The sequence below is a fragment of the Pseudopipra pipra genome, chromosome W (genome assembly GCF_036250125.1).
Source record: "Pseudopipra pipra isolate bDixPip1 chromosome W, bDixPip1.hap1, whole genome shotgun sequence".
NCBI classification, from domain to species: domain Eukaryota; kingdom Metazoa; phylum Chordata; class Aves; order Passeriformes; family Pipridae; genus Pseudopipra; species Pseudopipra pipra.
This window is the reverse complement of record NC_087580.1, coordinates 22882244-22904990: the sequence shown is the minus strand read 5'-3', so window position 1 is coordinate 22904990 and position 22747 is coordinate 22882244. Positions and strand designations below refer to the sequence as shown.

General features: G+C 51.9%; 1 protein-coding gene across 1 annotated transcript; it reads right to left on the bottom strand.

The window, feature by feature from the left end:
• Positions 1-9746: 9746 nt before the first annotated feature.
• Positions 9747-10748, bottom strand: LOC135404921 (olfactory receptor 14J1-like). The gene has a single exon (XM_064639653.1). It carries the CDS (start codon positions 10746-10748, stop codon positions 9747-9749), a length of 1002 nt encoding a protein of 333 aa, XP_064495723.1.
• Positions 10749-22747: the final 11999 nt, after the last annotated feature.

The following is a 22747-nucleotide window of genomic DNA, read 5'->3' as shown; positions in this document are numbered from 1 at the left end:
AGGTCATCTAATTCTTCTTGCAGGAATTTTTTCTGCAATGAAATATTATTATGCATCTGCCTTCTAATTTAGTGTCAACCCACTGAATTTGACCCAGAGAAGTATAAATGATGTATTGTGCTCACAGAGTATTTAAACAAAATAAAGGACCCTGCAGTGCCTTCTTTGTCCAAGACCCTTCTTCTCAAATGTTCCTAAAGGACAGCACACTGCAGGACAGGGGGTCTTTGCAAACGGGAAGGGGACAATAATCCCAGCCCAGCAGCACTGCCAGGGAGCAGCAGTGCTTGGTCTTTGCAGAGCTGCTCTCTTGCCACTTCCACACTGTCCTCCTGAGCCCCTTTCTCGGGGTAAGGCCTGAGTGCTCTCTGAGCACAGTCCTGGGGGGTGGAAGCCCTTGGAGCACAGGCAGGGACAGACCCTGGGAACTTGTGAAGCAGAGCTGGGCTCCCTTCCAGCATCTTCAGGATGCTGTGGGATCTTCTGAGGGCACTGCAAGTACTGGGTCACTTCTTCTGTCACCTTGCTCCAGGGCTGCAACTCTCCTGCAGTGTCACCATGACACTGCTGCTCTCTGCTTTCCAGGTTCCATTTTCAGATCCAGTCTTCCCCTCCTGTTCCCAGGGACATCCTGTGAGTGCTTCAGAGCTGCCATCCTGGGGCAGCTCCTGCCCAGCGTTGGCAGGCACAAGGTCTCTCCAGCTGCTCCTCTCCCCTCCCCAGTGCCACTGTTTTCTGCAGCCTCCTCCTCCTTGCCCAGCACAGCCCTCCTGGCACAGTTGGACACAGCCCTTGTTCTCCCCCCTCCTCAGGCACCTGCCCAACCCCCTCAGCTCCAGCCTGATGGCCACAAACCTTCAGGGCAGGGAGGCACTGGGGAAAATGCTGAGGAAACCTTTCAGCTGCACTCCAATCCAATTGGAGGGGTTGGCCTCGAGCAAGAAATCCCTTCTCATTCTCCAGAACCACCAGGACAACCTGTGTTGTGTCCTGGGCACTCCTCTGGAACTGTAGGGTAATAGAAAAGGTTTTGGTGTCAGAGATATTGAGGAGGCTGAGCAGTGTCACTGGGAGACCTCTCCCAAACCCTTGGAAAGGCCAGAGCCAGCCCAGAGCTTCCTGGGGCCTTGGCAAAGGCAGACATGGAACCAGTCTGCAAACAGGGCAGCAAGGAGGGTTGGCAGAGTTCCAGACTGCTCAGGCTCAGCAGGGAAGGGGATAGGGCAAGTCCTGCTGCAGCCATTGCCAGGCATGGGAAGGACAAGGCAGGGATGGCAGAACCCCTGTGGGAAGGAAAAGAAGTGGATGTTTTGTGCCCAGACTTTATCAAGGCCCTTGACATGGTCTCCTGTGGTCTCCTTATGGCCAGACTGGTGAGAGCTGGACTGAAGAAGTGGAAGATGTGGTGGGTGGGAAGTTGGCTGAATGAAGAGTGTCCAATAAAATCCATGGTACAAAGTCCTTTTGGCAGCAACTTCCTGGTGAAATCCCTCAGTGACCAGCCCTTGAACACCACTATAGAACATCTTTATTATCTCTCTGTACACTGGGACAAAATGTATTTTCAAGTCCTTTGTGAATGATGCCAAATTATAGGGAGCCCTTGAGCAACCCATCTTGATTTCAAGACAAATATTGGGGCAGAAACTCCCATACAATGAATTCATTCCCCTTTTATTCCCCACTAATAGAGTGAGACAAAATACAAGGAGGTATAAGTGAAAAAATAACAGTTTACTGACAATATAGCAGCAAAAACAACAATACCAACAGAACTGTTCACACCAACAACACAGAGAGAAATCACTTTGTCTCTCCCCGCATCCTGAACGCCACTTCGTAAACAGATAAAAATGGTGATTAACACGTCTTTCCCTTCCCCTTTTGCATCCTAGGGGACAAAGAACAAAAAGAAAACCAGGGGAAAGAGGGGGCAAAGCAAAATCTGGGAAACTCTCTGATCTGAGATGAGTTATGCTGCCCAAGAACACGCTGACTCCAGAGGTGTCCCAGCGGGGCAGAGCCGGCGACTCCGGTCCGTGCGGCGGGGGGGAGGCAGCGGCTCTGCTTGATCCCATGGAGTTCTGGGGAGGCACAGGGGGTGCCAGGAGACTCTTCAGTGTCACCATGGCCCTTGATTCCAAGAGGTTTTACAGTGTGACAATGGTCACTTCATTCCTCAAGGTTACATCTTGTCACAGGGTCCCCTTGGCTCCAGGAGGCCCTTCGGTGTCACCAAGCCCCCTTCATTTAATGAGCTTGCACTGTGTCCAAATGGCCCCTTGGTACCACAAGGTTTCACAGTGTCTGGGTGTTTGTTTCCAAGAGGTTCTGCAGTGTCCCAGGGTCCCTTTGGCTCCATAATGCCTGGTCACAATGGCCTCTTGATTCCATGGGATTCCTCAGTGTCATAATGGCCCCTTCATCCCACAAGATTCCACAGAGTCCCAGTGCTCCTTTGCATCCATAAGGCCCTGTAGTGTCACAGTGGCACCTTGATTCCATGAGGATCCAATTTGTCCATGGGTTCCCTTGGCTCCAGAGGGCCCTGTAGTGCCAAAATGGCCCCTGCATTCCGTGAGTTTCCACAGTGTCCTCGGGTCCATAGGGCCTTCAGTGTCACAATGCCTCCTTGATTTGCAGTGTGTCCCAGGGTTTCCTTGTTTCCATGAGGCTCCACAGTGACAAAATGGCCCCCTGGTTCCATGAGGTTCCAAAAGGTTTCAGGGTTCTTTTATTTCCACAAGGCCCCAGATGTTAAATGGTCCCCTGGTTCCACAAGGTTTCACAGTGTCCCTGTGTTCCTTGGTTTCCATGAGGCCCTGCAGTGCCACAATGGCCCCTTGATTCCATGAGGTTGCACAGTGTCATCACAAAGCTGAGCCCACCCAGATGAAAGTCTAGGGGAGATTAGGAGGAACTGGAACAAAAAGGATTGGATATTTAGGGAAGGAAAGAGGGGCTTGGCCAACAGAGAGGAAGGATTTTGATGAGGTGAAAAGAGTTTCGGGTAATGCTGAGGGTGCTGAAACACTGACTGTGAAAACATTCTTGATAGACCTTTACCCTCTTTGTAACTTGAAACCTCAACACTACCCAAAAGTGCTGCCCTTCCCATGGAAAGGAATCCACTGCTCTAATTCCAAGCCAGAAAAAGCCCAAACCCAGAACTCCAGACTCTTATTTGTCCTCTAGTGCCCACCCCAATCCCAAACCTGTATTACCAGTATGAAAAGCCAAGCTTTAATCCTGACTCAGCCCAAAAAGCTCTTCCCCTAATCATGAACCAGACACTGCCAGCAGAACAACAAACCTCCCAAAGTTCTGCCTAATGCCCACCATGAGCTCTAAACCCCAAGCCCTGACCATTCAGCACCCCCACAGCCCTTGGGAGCAGGGCAAGGACCTGGAGGGCCCAGAGCAGGCCCAGGGGGTTGGCAGAGGAATGGGAGGTGACCTGGATCTGCTCAGCTCTGCAGTGACCCCCAGGAGAAGGGCCTGGGCTCTGGCAGGGATGTCCTGTGGCACAGGGGCTCAGGATCCAAGGTAAGAAGGCCAAGTGCACATGGCAACAGCCAGAGCTGGTGCAGAGCCATCAGGGAGGGTCTAGAAATGCTGCTGGGAGGGGGTGGGAAAGCAGGAGGGGTGTGTGCAGCCTGCAAGGCCAGAGCAGCAGCAGGGCCAGGGCAGGACAGCCTGCAGGAGAGATGGCCAAGGGCTCTGGCAGGGCTGCAAGGCCCAAAGGCACCCAGGCCTTTGTCCCCTTGCCTCTGGCAGCTGCCTCTGCCACTCAGGCCACCACAAGCCACTTTCCTGGCAGGTTCTGCACTTGGGTTCTGCCTCGCCCCTCCCTCAGCAGCCTGGCAGGGGTTGCCCAGTTTTGGGCCTTTGTTGTTCCTCCCCCTCCCATCCCAGTGCCTCCCAAACAGCCCTGAGCCAGCCGGGAGGGACAGGATCTGCTGGGCCAGGGCCTGGGGCTCAGGCCTTGGCCTTTGTGCTCCACAAAACCAAGGCAGGCTTTGCTCAGCATTGCAGGGGCCTGCCCAGAGCCTTTGTCTGCCTGCACTCCTGGCCTCCAAGGAGCTGCTCCAAGGAGTCCCTGGGGAGGCTTTGGCAGGGCCTGCCCTCAGTGGGGCCCAGCAATGCTTCAAGGCACTTGCAGTTTGGCTTCTGACTTCTTGAGCAGCTTCTTCAGTCTTCTCTCAGTACGTGAGGATGATGGACTCATCTCTAAACACACCGTGGGGCTCATTAAAACACTGAAAAACAATTTCTTTGTCTTCCTTTAATTGTCTTCATGTCTTCAAGACATCAACAACTAATTAGAGTTGTTTTGTAGTTTAGCTAAGGAGGAAGATTTTAAAGTGGAAGTCATGAAAAATATATTTTTGATGAAAGGGAATGATTTAAACAGAGCCTTGGGATGCAGGAGCGTCAGAGTGCAAAGGATTTGGACACAAAGATAAGGGGGCAAAAGAGATTAGTGGCATTTAATTACTGACCATTTGAACAGTTATCAAGAGATTCAATAGCATTTGCTACATTTTTAACAGTGACAATTATAGATTGACAAGAACATTCACCCCACAGTCAAGTCACACCCACACCCAGGCAGAGATGTGTGGACACATCAAGAGCTGGGTGTGGAAAGGTCCCTCTCCAAAATTCTCCTTGTTGTCAGGAAAACACACCGTGGGGCTCATTAAAACCAGAAATCCCTCAGGATCTCTTTATCTTCCTTTAATTGTCTTCAAGGCAATTTCAAAACAAGTCTTCAAAATTTGTACTTTTTTTTTTTTTTTAATTCAAGAATGGATATATTTTAGTTTTCAGAGAGAGGTGACAGAGGTGTCCTCCACGTGATCTTGATGCTGAGTGTCTCCTCAGGAGATCCACACTGACCCTGGATGATCAACCTTGCTCCTCACCCCCCAGCCTCACCAGTTCTGACATGGCCCATCTTGGACTGACAGCTGATGCAGCTCCAAACACACTGTGGGACCCATTAAAACACTGAAAAACAAATATTTCCCTTCCTTTATATGAATGCAAGTCTTCAAGACTTCTACAGTTAATTGGAGTTGTTTTGTAGTTTAGCTAAGGAGGAAGATTTTAAAGTAGACATCACGAAAAATATATATTTTTTGATGAAAGACAATGATTTACACAGAGCCTTAGGATGCAAGAGGGTCAAGGTGCAAAGGATTTGGATGCAAAGACAAGGGGACAAAAGACATTAGTAGCCCTTAATCATTGACCAATTGAACAATTATCAAGTGATTCAATAGCATTTGCTGCAATTTTAACAGTGACTGAATTATAGATTCCCAAGAACAACATTCCCACCACAGTCAATTCACACCCACACCCAGGCAGAGATGTGTGGACACATCAATAGCTGGGTTGGTAAAGGTCCCTCTCCCAAATTCTCCTGTTGTCAGGGAAACACTCCCACCAATCCCTTTGTGTTTGCCACCAGACAAGGGTCCCAGCTGGAGGAGTGTTTATGGAGGGGGATCAGAATTGTCCTGGCCATCAGGGCCGCTCTTTGGAGTGTTGCAAACTGGAGGGTTCCCGAGCTGGGAGAGGCTGCCAGAGGTGTCCCACTGAGAGGGAGGTGCTGGGGAGCTGCCAGGGCCTCCCTCAGCCCCGCTGGGTGTGGGCTCCCAAGGGGACTGGCTTTAGTTATCTGCTGAATTTCCATCCTGGTGTCAGGAATGACTGGAGTTTTCAAAATATTTGGGAATTGTATCCAAACTGTTCCATTTGGGCTGAGATTCAGGCAGGGAATGTTCCAAGGTTTTCATGGGATGACTGATTATCCTGTGTTCCCCATCTCTTCCACTCCAGATTGTTCCCACCTGTATCATCCAGGAGCACCTGGTCCAGTCCAGGGACACTTCCCCATACCCCTGGTCCAGTCCAGGGGCTCTTCATTGCTCAGCTGGTTTGGTCAAGGCTTGTCAGGAGCTCCTGAGATCATACTCAGAAGAAGAATGGGGACAGACTTAGTTGTAATAAGACAAGTGATAATGGTTTTCAACTGAAAAAGAGCAGATTGGAACTAGATATAAGGAAGAAATTGTTTACACTGAAGGTGATGAAACACTGGCACAGGTTGCCCAGAGAGGTCATAGATGCCCCAGCCTTGGAAACATTCAAGACCAGGTTAGAAATGCTGTGAGCAACCTGATCTAGTTGAACGTGTCCCTGTTCATTGCAGGGGGTTGGACTACATGACCTATAAAGATCCCATCTGACTCAAACTATTTAGGATTCTATAGTTCTTTCCTACAGAGCCAAGGCTGACAAGGCTGACACAGGTTTCAGACCCAGCTGAGCATCCCCTTTGATGGCCCATCTGGCAGCTCTGCTAAAAAGCTGCTGCAAAGAACCTCCAGACCTAGAGGAGCTTTTGTGCTGGGCTCAGCTGTGGCTCTCAGGGCTGGGGGTTGGCTTTTGGCTGCCAGGTGCCCACCAAAGCTCTCTCTCACTCCTCCTCCTTCTCTGCCCACCTTCATGCCTGCAGAGTTGTTTCTCCTACATTTCTCTCACTCCTCTCTGGGTTCCAGCACCCTGGATTTTATCCTTTCTCCAAAGGGTTATCACACAGGTGCCTCTGGAACTGCTTTTTGGCTCAGCTTTGGGCACTGGCTGGTCCATTTTAGAACCACCTGAAACTGGCTCTCTCTGACACAGAGTCAACTCTTGATCTCCTCTTCCATAAGGGAAACCTGCAGCCCCCTCACTGCTACCAAACCTGATCCACAGGGTCATTCAAGTGCCCAGGAATACAGGAGGTCATTGATCCCATTATTCCTCAGGCTGGTTAAACATGACTTTGTCCTCTCCCTCTCCCTGACTGCAGGTTCTTTCTGTCAGAGCAGAGCTGGGCTGGACCTCAGCCGTGCTTTGCTCCAGAGCCTGGTGGGGTGGGGGAGATGGCAATGGAAGAGTTGGGTTGGACTGGATGATCCTTGTGGGTCCCTTCCAGCTCAGCATATTCTGTCATTCTGTGTTTGGTTGGGTTTGGTTTGGTTGTGTTTGGCCTTTTTCTCCCCTTTTGAATTGCCCTTCCTCTGAAGTTTCATGAGTTTTTTCTTCATTGTCTTGGCCCTTGCTGGCACCTGATGGCAAGACAAGTTTATCCAACTCAGTCATCTTGACCACATTTTTGGTACAAGTCACCATTAACTAGACGAGGTTTCTCACAGACTCGCTGCAACTTGGCCTCATCCACAAAGGAGTGGAAAGTGCATTTCCTCCCATCATCCAGAGACATAATAGAGATGTTCCATAGGAATAGTCAAGGGCTGGTCCCTGATGGATGTCACCTGGGAGTTGCTGCCAAGTGGAATTTGTGCCATGACTTTTGAGCCTCATCAGTCATTCAACTTCCCACCCACCACATTTCACTTGTCCAGTCCAGCTCTCACCAGTCTGGCTCTAAGGAGGCCACAGGAGACCATGTCAAAGGCCTTGCTGAAGTCTGAGCACACAACATTCCCCTCTATTCCCCCCCACAGGGGTTCTGCAATCCCTACCTTGTCCTTCCCATGCCTGGCAATGGCTGCAGGAGGACTTGCCCCATCCCCTTCCCTGCTGAGCCTGAGCAGTCTGGAACTCTCCAACCCTCCTTGCTGCCCTGTTTGCAGACTGGTTCCATGTCTGCCTTTGCCAAGGCCCCAGGAAGCTCTGGGCTGGCTCTGGCCTTTCCAAGGGTTTGGGAGAGGTCTCCCAGTGACACTGCCCAGCCTTCCCAATATCCCTGACACCAAAAGCCTTTTCTGTTATCCCACAGTTCCAGTTTAGTGCTCGGGACACAACACATATTCTCATGGTTCTTCAGGAGAAAATTAGAAGTGATTTCATTATAGAGGTCAACTGGGGGAGCAGCCCAGTCTGGTCTGGCCCCACAGCAGTGCCCAGCCCAGGGTGCTGCAGAGCTCTGGGCACTCCCCCCACAGCCCCAGCCCCTCTGAAGGGCACAGCAGCTCCTGGGGCACAGAGAGGAGTCTCAGCATCCCCATCAGCTCAGGGGCTGGACACTCAGCGTGGCAGGAGGAAATGGAGGGCAGGGAAACTGCAGGAGCCCTGCTGTCACCTCCAGGAGATGCCCAGCACAGCCTGACTGTGCCCCTCAGTGCCAACCCCTCTGCCCAGCCCAGCCCAGAGTCCTGGCCCAGGGACAGAGCAGCCTGTCCCCAGGGGGGCTGCAGAGAGAGGTTTCTCTGTGTCAGGGATTCCTCTCTGCAGGCCCAGAAATGCTGCCTTGCTCTTCTGCAGGGACATCCCTTTGCCCAGGTCAGTGTGTCCAGGCTGCCTTGGCCAGTTGCAGATCCCAGCCTGGGATCCCTGCAGGGCCCTGAGCTGGAGGTGCTGCTCTGCACAGGGAGGGGCTGTGGCACCCTGGGCTGAGCCTGCACTGGCCATGCTGGTCAGGGTGGGGAGCAGACCCAGCAGGATGGGGATCACTCCTCTCCACCCTCTGCCATAGTCCTGGAAGGCTCAGTAGCCAAGAACAAGGCTGGGCAGGACCATGGGCTGTTTCCAATGGCACAGAGGGCAGGGCAGGGCTCCACTCCATGCAGCCTGTGGGCTGGAGAGTTCTTCAGGACACCCTCCTGGAAAGCCCAGCCCTGGCTCTGGTACAGCCCTCCCTGAGCTGGGGAGGCACAAGGGGAGTTCACTGTGGGTCAGATGAGTCACTGGCCAGAGTCCTTTCTCTGTTCCTGCTGTGTCCCCTGGGCTTGCAGAACTCTCCTTTACCAGTTCACAGGGAGATTTAGTACTTGATCTCTGGTAACTCCACCCTGGGCAGGATTCTGCTCCAGGGTTCCATTCCCTGCTGACTGGATGGGACGGGCTGTCCCTGCAGATCCTCTGTGCTCTCCTGCACTTCCTGAGTTCCTACAGACAAGTCCTCACCTCCATCAGAGCCCTTACAAGCTGCAGAGCCCCAGGCAGGTGACCTGGAGAGCATTTGCCCTGGTGTTCTGGCCACCAGCACAGAACATCTGAACCAGCCCTCAGGCCCTCAAGTACCCCAGTGAGTCACTTCTCTCACTGCAGGGACTGAATGGGGAAACAAGCAAAGCAATGAGACTTTGCAGAGTCTGTTCCTTGGCCTTGTTCTTTACACCAACCTTTCAAAAAGAACAAAGTCTTCGGGAACTGCCCAGGGGGATCCCCTTTCATGATGGAAATGATGTTAAGGAGCCCAGCTCTGTGCCAGCAGTGCCCAGGGCCTGTCCCTGCCCATGGTCACAGGACTGACACAGCAGTGACTGAGCTGCCAGAGCACTCAGGCCTTGGGCAAGGAGCAGAAAGGAGAGGGAGGCAGTGGAAAAAGAGCATCTCTGAAAAGCCCAAGAGCTGCTGCTCCCTGGCAGTGCTCCTGTACCAGGACTCTTTACCCCTTCTCCTCTGCACACAGGCACTGCCCTCCAGCTTCAGGGAGGTTCTTCAAAGGGGAATTTGGAAAAAAGAATTCAAATCCTTTATTCTACACAGAGACTGTGTTTCCTCATGTACAGAATAACAAAGCCAGGATGTTTGAGAAAGAAGTTGCTGCAGGAACTTTTATTTTGTTTAAATGCACACAGAGAATGATTCCTCATTTACACAATTGTGGGTCAAAATAAAGAGGTTGAGAATGAATTAGGCGTGAGATGAAGAATAAATTTCAGTGTTAACAACATTAAAAGACGAAAAAATGCAGGAAATCACTACCACTCTCAAAAGATTTAGAAGGCAGGATGGGCCATTAAAGGGTTACACAACGAGTGTTCTGCAGAAGGAATAAGGCAGGTTCTTGCTCCTGAAAAGCATCCAGTCATCATTTTCCTTATGGCATCCTTGAGCTCCTGGTTCCTCAGGCTGTAGATGAGGGGGTTCAGTGCTGGAGGCACCACTGAGTACAGAAGAGACACAATCAGATCTAAGGAAGGGGAGGAGATGGAGGGGGGTTTCAGGTCGGAAAATACACCAGTGCTGAGTAACAGGGAGACCATGGCCAGGTGAGGGAGGCACGTGGAAAAGGCTTTGTGCCGTCCCTGCTGAGAGGGGATCCTCAGCACAGCCCTGAAGATCTGCACATAGGAGAAAACAATGAAAATGAAACAACCGAACACGAAACAGGCACCAACCCCAAGGAGCCCAATTTCCCTGAGGTAGCCTGAGTGTGAGCAGGAGAGCTTGAGGACGTGTGGGATTTCACAGAAGAACTGGCCCAGGGCATTGCCCTGGCACAGGGGCAGGGAAAATGTATTGGCTGTGTGCAGCAGAGAATTGAGAAAGCCAGTGGCCCAGGCAGCTGCTGCCATGTGGGCACAAGCTCTGCTGCCCAGGAGGGTCCCATAGTGCAGGGGTTTGCAGATGGCAACGTAGCGGTCGTAGCACATGATGGTGAGGAGGAAATACTCTGATGAGATGAAGAATAGAAAGAAAAAGGCCTGTGCAGCACATCCCGTGTAGGAGATGGTTGTGGTGTTATGGAGGGAATTGTGCATGGCTTTGGGGACAGTGGTGCAGATGCAGCCCAGGTCTGTGAGGGAGAGGTTGAGCAGGAAGAAGCCCATGGGGGTGTGCAGGTGGTGGTCGCAGGCTACAGCGCTGAGGATGAGGCCGTTGGCCAAGAGGGCAGCCAGGGAGATGGCCAGGAAGAGCCAGAAGTGCAGGAGCTGCAGCTCCCGCCTGTCTGAGAATGCCAGGAGGAGGAACTGGGCCATGGAGCTGCTGTTGGACATTTGCTCCTTCCTCAGAGTATTTTGATCTGTTGAGGAGGAAAAGTCACTGCTGAGTTAGACCAGGCTTCTGCAGCCAAACATTACCTGTCTCAGCCACCCCACTCTCAGGCTCTCTCTCCTCACTCAGACCTCCCTGCAGCTCCCTCCCCTGAGCTCTGCCTTTTGCTGGCTGAGGGAAACATTGGAAGCAGGAACTCTCTGATGGGCTCCAAAGGCCTCCTTTCTTTGCTGGGAGAGGGACCTTGGAATGCAGGGTGATCTCAAATTAAATGTACTCCTGATACATCAAAGAGTTTCTCAGCTTTGCTGTTTGCAATTTGCCCAAATGAAGGACTGAGCTGAGGGAATTCTTTGGATTTGTTCACCCACTTGCACCTGCCACACTTAGGAGTGGTTGTGGAATTTTGAAGTCCCTGACATTCCTATTGCACTGCAGGTCAAGTCTTGTGGGTTCTGAGGGGTACAGGGACGGTCCCTTAGTGCAGAGAGAGGAGCTGCTCTGCCCATCAGTCCTGGGCTCAGCTGCCCTGTGCTGGCAGCTTGGAGCTGGAGGAGCATCACACTCAACTGTTCCCCTACAGAGAAACTGCCCAGAGATCCAGGAATGCATGTCCAAAGATCAGACTGACACACTCCTCACCTTTTCATCTCTCCCCTCCCAGAGTGAGACACAAAATGCTCCTTGCAGCTGCCCAGAGCATTTGCATGGATTTAGCACTGAGGAGTTTTCTCCATGGGGATCCTGTGCAGCACAGAGATCCTATGGCAGAGCTGTGCCCTTCTGGAGGGCACCTGCAGCCCTGCAGGACACCCAGGCAAACAGCTGAATCCCCTGAGGGTGCCTGGAGGGTACTTGGGCACTTGGCTCCCCCAGACACATCCCCACAGAAGCACCCAAAGGGTTTGTGTCTGCACAGGAATCTGCCCCCCCAAAACCCCACACTGGCTCAGAAAACCCAGTGGTGAGAACAAGGAGAGCCCAGGCAGCAGGGGATGGCAGTGAAATGCCACAGTGCTGCTGCCAAGGGAGGAGGGACACACAGAGACAGCTGGAAATCAGGGCCCTGTCCTTGCCTGGGCTCTGGCTGCTGCAGGGCAATGCACAGCCCAGCCCCCGTGGGCCTGAGGGCACAGGCTCTGCTTAGGCTGGGAAAGGAGCCCAGGCAGGAGCTGCTCAGGGAAGGGGTCTGTGCCACAGGGACAGCAGGGAGGGGCCCCCATCCCCCTGCCCAGCCCTTGTGGCAGCAGCTGCCTCTCCCTGCCTGCCTGTCTCTGGGTGAGGAGCTGTTCCTGCCAGCAGCCCCTGCCTGTGCCCAGCTCAGCTCCCTGCCAGTGCTGCCAGAGCCATCCCCAGCCCAGTGCCCAGGGGCAGCTCTGCCTGGGCAGGGGCTGCAGAGCAGATCCCAGACCCCCTGCGGTGGCTGGGAAGGGGGGGTGTTCTGGGGGGATGTGCTTCCTGAGAAGGGCCCCTGGAAATGGAGGAGGTGGAGCTGAAGCTGTGAGGAGCCCTGAGCCTGCAGCTGAAGGGCCCTGCCCAGCCCTGCCCTGCCCTGAGGGGTCACTCCTTCCCCCCACCTCTTCTCCCTGCAGGGCCGTGGCAGCTCCTTGGCCGGGCTGAGAGCTGCCCCTGGCAGGCAGCAGAGTCCCTGCCCCAGCACACAGAGCCCTGGGGGCAGGACCCTGCTCTGCACCACAGCCCTGGGCACCCCTGGATGCACCCCCACCTTCCTACCCCACAGCCAGCCCTGGCACAGGGAACCTTCTTGCCCTGGGCCTCTGAGGGGGCAGCAGCAAGTCCTGCTCTGCAGCAGCTTCTCCTGCTGCACCCCAGCAAATCCAGCAGAGCCATCCTGACAGCTCCTGCCACTGCTGCCATTTGGCAGCTGCCAGAGGCACTTGCAGGAACTCACCTGCACTGCTCTGCAGCCACAGCCTGACCATGGCAAAGGGCTGGCAAGGTTCCTGCCCTGAGCAGCTCTGCCCTGTCCTCCCAGCCCAGGATCCCTTGAACCTCCTGCTCCCTTCTCCTCTCTGCCCTTGCTGCCTGCAGCTCCTGCCCTGCTCTGCCATATGGCCACTTCCCCTGCACTGCAGCAACTGGGAGAGTCCTGCTGAAAGATCCTGGAAGCTGTGGGATGTGCCAGCTTGAGGAGGTGCCTCCAGGAAGGCAAGTTGAACTTTCCTACAGCCAGAGAATTCCTCCTTCAAATCCTGGGGAGGTCTCTCCTGTGGTGAGAGCTCAGTCACCTCCCAGCCCAGGCTGCCTCTCATCTCTCTGCCTTCTCTCCTGTGCCCTGGGTGCTGCAGGCAGTGCCCTCAGCCCTGCTGGGCTGTGCAGAGGAGCTGCTCCTGGGCACAGCTGTCTCTTTGAAGCTCTTCTTGCTTGCCAGGAGCTCCCTGTGTGCCAGGAGCCCGGCCCAGCTCAGCAGCACAGCAACAGCCCCAGGCATTTCATGAACCTCAGGGGGTTTGGGGTTGTTTACATGAAACTCAGTCCCTGAGAGGAAGTTCAAACAACTTTTCAAGAAGTCAAAGTGAGATTGGAACACGAAAGTTTCTTGTAGTGCTAATGAGTCTCACTGAGGGACACAACTGAGAACATGTCCTCAGGTTCCAGTTAGAGCAGAAATCTGCAGACAGTGATGCCAAGGATGGACAAGCAAGGGAAAGGTGGCTCTGATGCTGAACAAACCTTGACTTGTTTCCTTATTCCAACAGGCCAAGCCCTTACCCTCAGCCCCTGGGAAGACAGATCCTGTCCTGCCTCATTCCTCAGGGCTCTTCCTGGGGCACTGGGATGTGGGATGTGCAATGCCAAGGGCAGGTCCATGGGGTGGCACCTGCCAGGCTGCTGAGCAGGGACAAGGAGGCCATGAGGCCCCAGGGCTGCAAGGGGCACTCCCCTCCTCCTGGCATCAGGGGCACAGACAGCAGCCATGGCCAAAGGCCTGCAGAAGGTGGCTCTGGCAGGGCCTTTCAGCTTCTCCCCCTCCCTGTCTCCTCTCCAGCCCAGGCTGTCCTACGGTGTCCATGCCCTGCCCCTTTCCCTGCAGGCTGTCGTCATCCCCCCGGCTGCCCCACCTGGCTGGCACCTTCCTGCACTGACATCTCTGCGTCCTCCCTGGCTCTTCCTGCACACACAAAGCCTTGGCCTCATCCAGACTCCTCCTGGCTGATGTGTTCCAGAACAGCGTTTTCCATTGAGTGAAATTCCTTTTTCCTCATGTCCGTGCTGGACCTCCCCAGCTGCACTTGGCATTATTTCTTTCTTTCTCATGTTCTTTTCTGCTCTGACAAAAGGATCCACCAGCTCTAAATCCTCCCTTCAAGCCCCCTGAGGACTGTCCTGTCCTGTCCTCAGTCTCCACACCAGTGAGGCCACAGCTCCTTAGCCCCTCTCTAGTGCTCATGTGCTTGAGACCTTTCAAGCCCATCTTGGGAGATCTCTGGGCACTCACAGATGTTTTTGCAGATGAAAATGTCGTGCTCATAGGCTAAGTAAATCACAGAGAATACTTTTAACCAAGGCCTGTAGTGACAGAACACCTGGCAGTGCTTTGAACTGAAAAAGTTTTTTATTGGATAATAGGAGGAAAGATTTAACAACCAGAGTGGCAAGAACTGGAAGAGGTTTCCAGAGAAGTGGATGTCCCATCCCTGCATTTGTCCAAAGTCAAGGACTGTGAGTAACCTCAATTAATAAAAGATGTCACTGTCTATGTCCAGGGACTTGGACCAGATGACCTTTTAGCTCTCTTGCAAGCCAAATCATTCTGAGATTCTTTTGAGTCTGAAGTCCCAAACTCCTTCTCCAAAGAATTTCCATGTTGAGGACATGAATTGCCATGTTTATGGAGAAACCCTTCTAAGCCCGAAAGGTAAAGAATCAATTCCAGGGAAGTTCCAAGGTATCTGTAGGAAACTTGAAGCAAGTGGGTCAGTGGCAGAACCTCTCAGGGTGACCTTGCAACTGAGGATGGGGGAATCGGCCTCAGGGTCTGAGACTCATGATGGGCAGCCAGAAAGGGGATTTGGGCACTGGGCAAGACTTGTCATGGGATGTCTAGGAAAGAACCAAAGCAAGGGTAGGATCACAGTGGTCACTGGAGGAACAAGCATGAGAAAAGAGAGAGCAAAGAGGCTGAAAAAGCTGGTCATGTTAAACAGGAGGCTGGTCAAGACACGTCCCTGGCTGTGCCCTGCCAGTGATCCCCACAGCCTGTCCCGTTTTCTTAAGAACTCCATTGCCAAGAAGTCTCTGTGGGGAGGGACCTCTCTGCTCCTGGCACAGATTGTGGCCCAAGTTCCAGTCACTGCAGCGGGAGCCACAAATAGTCAGGTCTTGTGTTCTTTGGGGGGCCAGACTCTGCCCAGACTGGGGGGTGTGTGTGTGTTGGAAGCACAAAAGAGTGAAGCAAATGCAAAGCTAAACACCCAATGTAGCCTGACTTTGTCCCTAAGTGGGGGATGAGAATTGGACCCAACATGTGCAGGGACAGATGGAGCTCTTTGGACTGGAAGTCAGCTTAAAGAAGACTGAAGTTTTCTATCAACCTGCACTTCAGGAAGTCTTCCATCATCCCCACATCACCATTGGCCAATCAGAGCTCAAATCAGTCCAGCAGTTTAATTATCTGGGAAGCATCATCTCCTTGAACGGTAAGATTGACAGAGAGACAGACAACAGGTTAGCAAAGGCATAGAGAGCTTTTGGAAAACTCCACAAAAGAGTTTGGCGAAATAAACACCTGAAGAAAAGTACAAAGATCCGTGTTTACAGAGCCATAGTGCTGTCTACTCTCTTATATGGGTCTGAATCATGGGTCATCTACCGCCACCTCCTGCGACTCCTGGAACGCTTCCATCAACGCTGCCTCCGCACAATCCTAAACATCCACTGAGAGCGGCTCCGGCGGGCAGAGTTCTCCCCAGTCCATGTGCGCCCGGCGACAAACCCTCCGTGCGCCCCGCGGGGAACAGCAAAGTTCCCGTGGCCGACCCCGCGCACTCGGCACGGGCGGGGACCAAAAGCTCGCCCGGGCCCTGATCGAGGGCTCAAAGCCCCGCCCCGAGCTCATGAATATGCAGCAGGGCGGGACATTTGCATCCCCCGGGACGGCCCATTGGTGGGGCGGCGGCCAATCAGGAGCCAGGGGCAGAGGGTGGGGGCGGGGCAGCAGCCTTGGAACAAAGCCTTGGAAATCTTTGATCCATCCACGGGATGACTGGAACCATCACTTACATCAGGGTTATCTCTACCTGCTGTCTTTGTGTCATCTGACATCCAATGCGTGGGTTTTAAAACAATAGATTAAAGGGGTTGCACTTTTTAAAGGTGCAAGGAACACCAAATTCAACCCTCACAGTCGAATCAATAACACTCCAATAAATACCCACATCAGAAAAGCATCTCTTTTAAGTCCTGAAAACCAGAAAAGGGACTTTCCACATGGGTGTCCTGTCATCCAGAACTATTAGGGAAGAATTCAATTTCATAAAGTGCAGAGGATTGGTTAGAAATGCGAGGACATATGAACATGGCTAAGGCTATGGATGAGCTGCTAAAGTATAAGACGCAGTCTGACTAGGCCCATGAGAAAATCTGAGATAGCAGGGCCATGAGAAAGCAGCAGCGTCCTTGGGTATTCTAAATTGAGCTGAAGAACAGGAGCTAGGCATTACCAAAATAGAGACACTTAACGAGCCACCTGTGTAAACAATGAAAGACAGTTAAGATGATATCACCACCTAACTGAGCACCAATAATGAGCCTAATTTCTGTAATATTCATGAACCTATTATAGAGTGTATATTAAGCTGTTGTCAATCTACAATAAACGAAGTTCCTGGATTCTCACATTGAGGTGTCTAGAGCTTTCCGTCGCGACAAATTGGCGCCCGAACAGGGACCAGTGGGGGGTCCCTAGGGGATCAAGTCGGATCTCCTGGGTCGGAGTCAAGTCGGACTCGGAGTCAAGTCGGACTCCTGAGAGCCAAGTCGGGTTCTCGCAGCCGTGGTCGGACGTAGGAGTTTCGGTCGGTCTTGCCGTGCAGCACAAGAAGGCGAAAGGGCTGGATGAAAAAGAGCTCAACTTGCCGCCGCCGGACGCCTCCCTTTCGGGGATTTCGGACGGCGAAAGAGTTAAGTTCCGTGCTTCCAGGGCCCGGCGCCCGGGACGACTCCTGAAGAAGGAGGCCCGCCGACAAAGCCGCAAAGTCTCGTGGAAAGGGCTGCACAAAGCGTGGTAACACGTTTTTTAGGTAATTGAGGGACAGGCGGCACTATCATTGCTCCAATGCTTTCTGGGAAAGCGGGGAGTTAAGACGAACTGGCTTTGCGGCAGATGCTGCTTTCATGTAAGGGCCAGGGATATGAAGCGAACACTGTAACTGCCTTTACTATCTCTACTTGGAAAGAACTTAGTGATAAACTCTTTACTGCTGCCTATAAGGGAGAAAAAGTTGCTGCTTCCCTCCTTACAATTTGGCGATTGTTATCTGGAACAGTAAAAGGCATTAAAGCACAGTCTGAGGACATTAGGATGCTACTGGATACCATCATACGGAGAAATCGTGTAAAAAGGGAGTCAAGCGGAGTTGAAGGGAGCCGGAGCGGGACCAGAGATCGCGGAGCGGGTCCGGAGACAACGGAGCGGCCCTACCAACATGAACGCGGTGCTAGCACCTCGGCAGTGCGTATCCAGGACGATCAGAGACGACGGCTGCAGTGTGAAAGTACTGCTGATAGACCAGAGATAAACTTTACGAACACTATGACTGAGTTCCACCTTAAGACATTTCCAGCTTTTCATCTGAACTGTGCAGCGGGACTGCGCTGCGCATTTGTGGCTGTGTTCACGGTGCTGTGTGCTTATGCCGCCGTGTTGAGTGAACCCGTGCCGGCGCCGGGTCTGTGCGCCTGTGCCGGGTGCCTACGGGGCGGCGCCGAGCAGCGGGGCAGTGGCGGTGGTCGCGCCGCCTGCGTGGCCCTGGCTCGGAGTGGTGCGCCCGCGTGCGTGCACGCCGGCGGCCCCGGGCACGGCGGGCGGCGGGGGGGCTCTGTTTCCCCCGCACTGCTGACAGCCATGGTCCCAGGGGGTGTGCGTTCCCCTTCCCTTCTTTGCAGCGAGTGGTTTTTCCCTGGTGCTGCTCCTCTTCCTAGAGTTAATGACGGTAGCAAAAACATTGGGGGGTGCAGTCGGGGGAGGGGGAAAGCTGTTTCTCTTTTTCCCCGTTACACCAATCACCCCTTCTCTGAAACGTGCCTGTTTGCAGCTGTTCTCTCCCTCTCCTATGTTTTTGTCTTTTCTTAAGCAGACCCTGTGATTAAGTTCCTTCTGCTGATCTCTCTGGGTGAGCCCAGCCGCTCCTTCCCCTCCTTCTTCCTTCGGCAATGAGGAGCGTGGGGGGAGGCAAAGACGGTAAAACACGGAAAAAAGGGAAAAGAGAAAAAACAACTTAAAATTAACAATATCCCAACTTATAAATCAAATAAGATTGCATTGTTTTTACAGCAATAGGTGTTAAGCATGCAGCGTGCTCATGGCATTCTCAAATGTTTTCTTCAAAAACAGAAGGGGAGACTGACGAAAAATCCTTTGAAGTAAGATTAGAAATAACGCGACATCCGTGCTTAGCTTTTGCATATTGCAGAAGGTTGTTAAGAATTTCCTATAGTTTGCCATTTTGCTTCTCTTACATGAAATTTGGCTGTTTTCCCCAGGGGCAGGGTGCAGGTAGAAGATTTGGAGACGGAACGATGAGACAGAAGGGGATATAGTCTTGCCCCCTGCAAAAGTAGCTTTATTGCCTTTATGATAAAATAGCATTGCTCTATAAGAAGGGTTGAAGATTTCCAAGATAATATTCTGTTCTTTCTTGCTGTATTTGTCTTTTACATGGAGAGTTATGCAGGATTTGCAGATTGCTGATGGCAGTTATGCCATAAATTTCCTTTGAATTATGAAACTGACAAGAAGTGCACAGCCAATGACCACTTGAAAATGTGTGTGTGATTGAGGAGCGTGTCTGAGGTGGCCACCTGAATGTTGTGTGAAAGAAAAAAGCTACATGAATGTGTGAATGTGTAAACTTAAAAATACTTTCTGCCGGTGTCAAGATTTTAGAGATGTGTAACGTGATTCTGTTGAACCATAGTGATTCCTTATTCTGAATGGGCTCTAAGTTATATTAAGGAAGGCCTACGATAGATATTGACAGTTATTGTAATCTTAGTAATAGCTCGTGTTGCCTTTTCTTGTATTACTAGACGTGTAAATACTACGACAAAGAAAGCATTGTTGGCACAAAATAAAAACGGGGGAAATTGTAGAGGATTGGTTAGAAATGCGAGGACATATGAACATGGCTAAGGCTATGGATGAGCTGCTAAAGTATAAGACGCAGTCTGACTAGGCCCATGAGAAAGTGTGAGATAGCAGGGCCGTGAGAAAGCAGCAGCGTCCTTGGGTATTCTAAATTGAGCTGAAGAACAGGAGCTAGGCATTACCAAAACAGAGACACTTAACGAGCCACCTGTGTAAACAATGAAAGACAGTTAAGATGATATCACCACCTAACTGAGCACCAATAATGAGCCTAATTTCTGTAATATTCATGAACCTATTATAGAGTGTATATTAAGCTGTTATCAATCTACAATAAACGAAGTTCCTGGATTCTCACATTGAGGTGTCTAGAGCTTTCCGTCACGACAATAAAGAAAACTATAAGTGTTCTGTCCAAGATCAAGGTGAGATTCTCTCTCTTCTAATATTTCACTGACCTAGGAAGCAAGAATTTGGCACAGAATTAATACTGGAGAAAACTGAGACCAGTGAAACCTCCTGAGCTCAGGAGAACCTGACTGTGCTGGGGAATCAGAGCTTTCCCCCTGGGAAATGAACTGCTCTGACACAGGGGGAAGAAACCAGGAACAAAGGCTGAGTTCAAATGCTCCAGAGTAAACAACTCCTTCCTCACCAAAAGGTCTGAGCTCCCCTTAACTCATCTCTAGACATCCCTGGAAATAAAACAGCCTGACCTTGAACCCAAGGGAAACAAAGACAAATTCCATGGCTTTAGCTGGAGCAAGGCTGGGGGGGGATGTGCCAGTCCTCTCTGACATCACGTGTTCCTCATGACATCACATCCTTCCTGTGACATCACACCTCCCCTTGTGACATCACATCTCCCTATGACATCACCATATGACATCACATCTCTCCAATGATGCCATATAATCCCTGTGAGGTCACGTTCTCCCCTGTGACATCACATCTGATGTCACATCCATCATATGACTTCACATCTCTCCTGTGATATCATATAGTCCCTGTGACATCACATCCTCCATGACATCACATCTCCCCTATGATGTCACATTTATCATATGACATCACACCTCTCCTGTGATATCATATCATCCCTGTGACGTCATGTCCTCCCCGGGACATCCCAATGTCCCCAGGACATCACATCTCGTCTATGACACCACATCCTTCCTGTGACATGACATTTCCCCTATGACATCACACCACCTCATAACATGACAGCTCCCCTGTGACATCACACCTGCCCTGTGACATCACATCTCCCCTACGACATCCCACCACCACATGACATCACAGCTCCCCTATGACATCACAGGTCCCCTATGACATTACATCCTTGTCATGACATCAAGGCTGCTCGATGACATCACATCCATCATCCCCCGTGACATCACACCTCTCCTGTGATATCATATAATCCCTATGACATCACATCCTTTCTGTGACATCACATTTCTCCTGTGATATCATATCATGCCTGTGACATCCCGTGCTCACCTATGACATCACATCCTCCCCTCTGACATCACACCTCCCTTGTGACATTGTATGCTTCCTGTGACATCACATCTCCCCTATGACATCACATCTTCATTGCGTCATCACATCTCCCCTATGATGTCACATCCATCATGTGACATCACATCTCTCTTGTGACATCACATCTCCCTTGTGACATCATGTCCTCCCCGCAGCATCACATCCTCCACCGTGACATCACATCCTTCCTGTGACATCACATCTCCCCCATGATGCCACATCCATCATATGACATCACATCTCTCTTGTGATATCATATCCCTGTGACATCCTGGGCTCGCCTGTGACATCACATTCTCCCTGTGACATCACATCTCCCTTGTGATATCACATCCTTGTTGGGACATCAAGGCTCCTCTATGACGTCACATCCATCATATGACATCACATCTCCCCTGTGACATCACATCCAGTGACATCCAGATCCATCCCAAGGTTGGGGGTGTGTGAGACAGGCAGAACCACAAATGCCTGCACAGCCCAGAGCAGTCAGTGTGGGGCTGTGCTTGCTGCTGCAGAGACCCCCAGGGAACAAACCCAGGCAGGAGTTTGGGGGGGTGTCCCTAAGGAGGACACTTGCCTTATTATTGCTTATTATTTGTAATATCTTATAGATCTATCATACAACAGCTAAGGATGGATTCTATAGAATATGTGCCAGAGATATTTGGGTTGGGTCTGGCTGAGCTGCAGTTCAGTTCCCCACAGCAGCCCTCCCAGGGCTGGGCTTGGCATGGCAGCTGGAAGGGGGTTGAGAACACCCCAGTGTTTTGGCCACTGCTGAGCACAGCACCAACACTGGGACATTCCTTCCTTAGCTGAGGGCAAGAGCCTGGCAGGGGACCCAAGTAGGCCAGCTGAGCCCAACTGACCACAGGGACATTGCAGACCATGGGAGGTCAGCTCAGCTCTAAAGCTGAGGCCTGGAGCAGGAGGGGGGCATTCATTGTCTAATGGCTGCCTGCTGAGGAACCCTCACAGGTACCCAAGCCCTGCTCCTCGGGAGTGGCCGACCATGGCTGCTCATGGGGAGTAGAGAACAAACCCTGCTGTCTTTGGCTTCTGTGTGCACAAGCTTTGCTTTGCTTTTTGCTTTAAAAAAACTGCCTTATTGTTGAGAAAATCTTAGATGATGCAGGACATATTCTGCATCAGGCCTGCTTGCACAATCCGGCCTGCGTGCCGGACGGCAGGGACCTGTGTTCTCCAGCAGCAGATGTGTGTCCTTGAGCAGCAGATATCAGAAAGCTGCATAGAGGAAAACAAAGAAGGAGGTTGTTATCCAGGATGTGAGAAACCAGAAGATGGGGGGGCCTGAAAATGTGCCTTGACTAGTAGAGCCAATAAAGTTACAGATATAGTGTGTGAAAGTGAATGTAACCAATAGAAAGTTAGAACAGAGCGTGTGAACCCTGTAGGACCCTTGATAATGTGTGTATTTTTGGAATAAAGTTAGAGCATTGCCTGTACCTCTATGAGGATGTGTCTCTGACTCTCGAGCTCGTTTTTTGCATCTTCTCGTTTTATCTGGCGCCCGAAAAGGTGATAAAAAGCGCGAAACGGTAGAAGAATGCGGTTAGCTGGTTGATCTCCTTGCGGTGAGACGCGGTCGGAGACGCGAGAGGCTGAGCCGGTTGATCTCCTTGCGGTGAGACGCGGTGGGAGACGTGAGAGGCTGATAGAAGCTGGACAGAGGCGTTTCGGTCGTGGGCCAGTCGGCGCGAACCGAGGTAGGAAGGGTCGCTACCTTCCCCCTGTCATTTGCTGCAAGCATGGAATCGGAGTTTGCTGCAGCTAAAAAGCTGCTGTTAGCTATCCTTGCTAAGCAAGGTGAAACAGTAGCTGAGAAGGTGTTTGACAAGCTTATTGCTTGGACCTGTGAAAACGGTTTCTTTAAAGTGCCCCCTCTCCTTTTCGCCTTTGAGGAATGGCGGGGTTTGGGAGATAGACTTTGGGACTTGAAAACCCTCGCTGCTACTACGAAACTTCTCGGCCGTGTAGTCATCCTGCTGAAGGGGGGAGTGCGTCGCAGCCTGGCACACACTGCCCCGACCGAACCGTGTGAATTCGAACCGTGGCCGCCGCCACCCCGTGCAGAATCGTGGTGCAGACGAACACCAGAGAGAC

Bases quoted from the DNA above. Each gene is read 5' to 3' on its own strand.
- LOC135404921 (XM_064639653.1), bottom strand. From the start codon at position 10,748: ATGTCCAACAGCAGCTCCATGGCCCAGTTCCTCCTCCTGGCATTCTCA.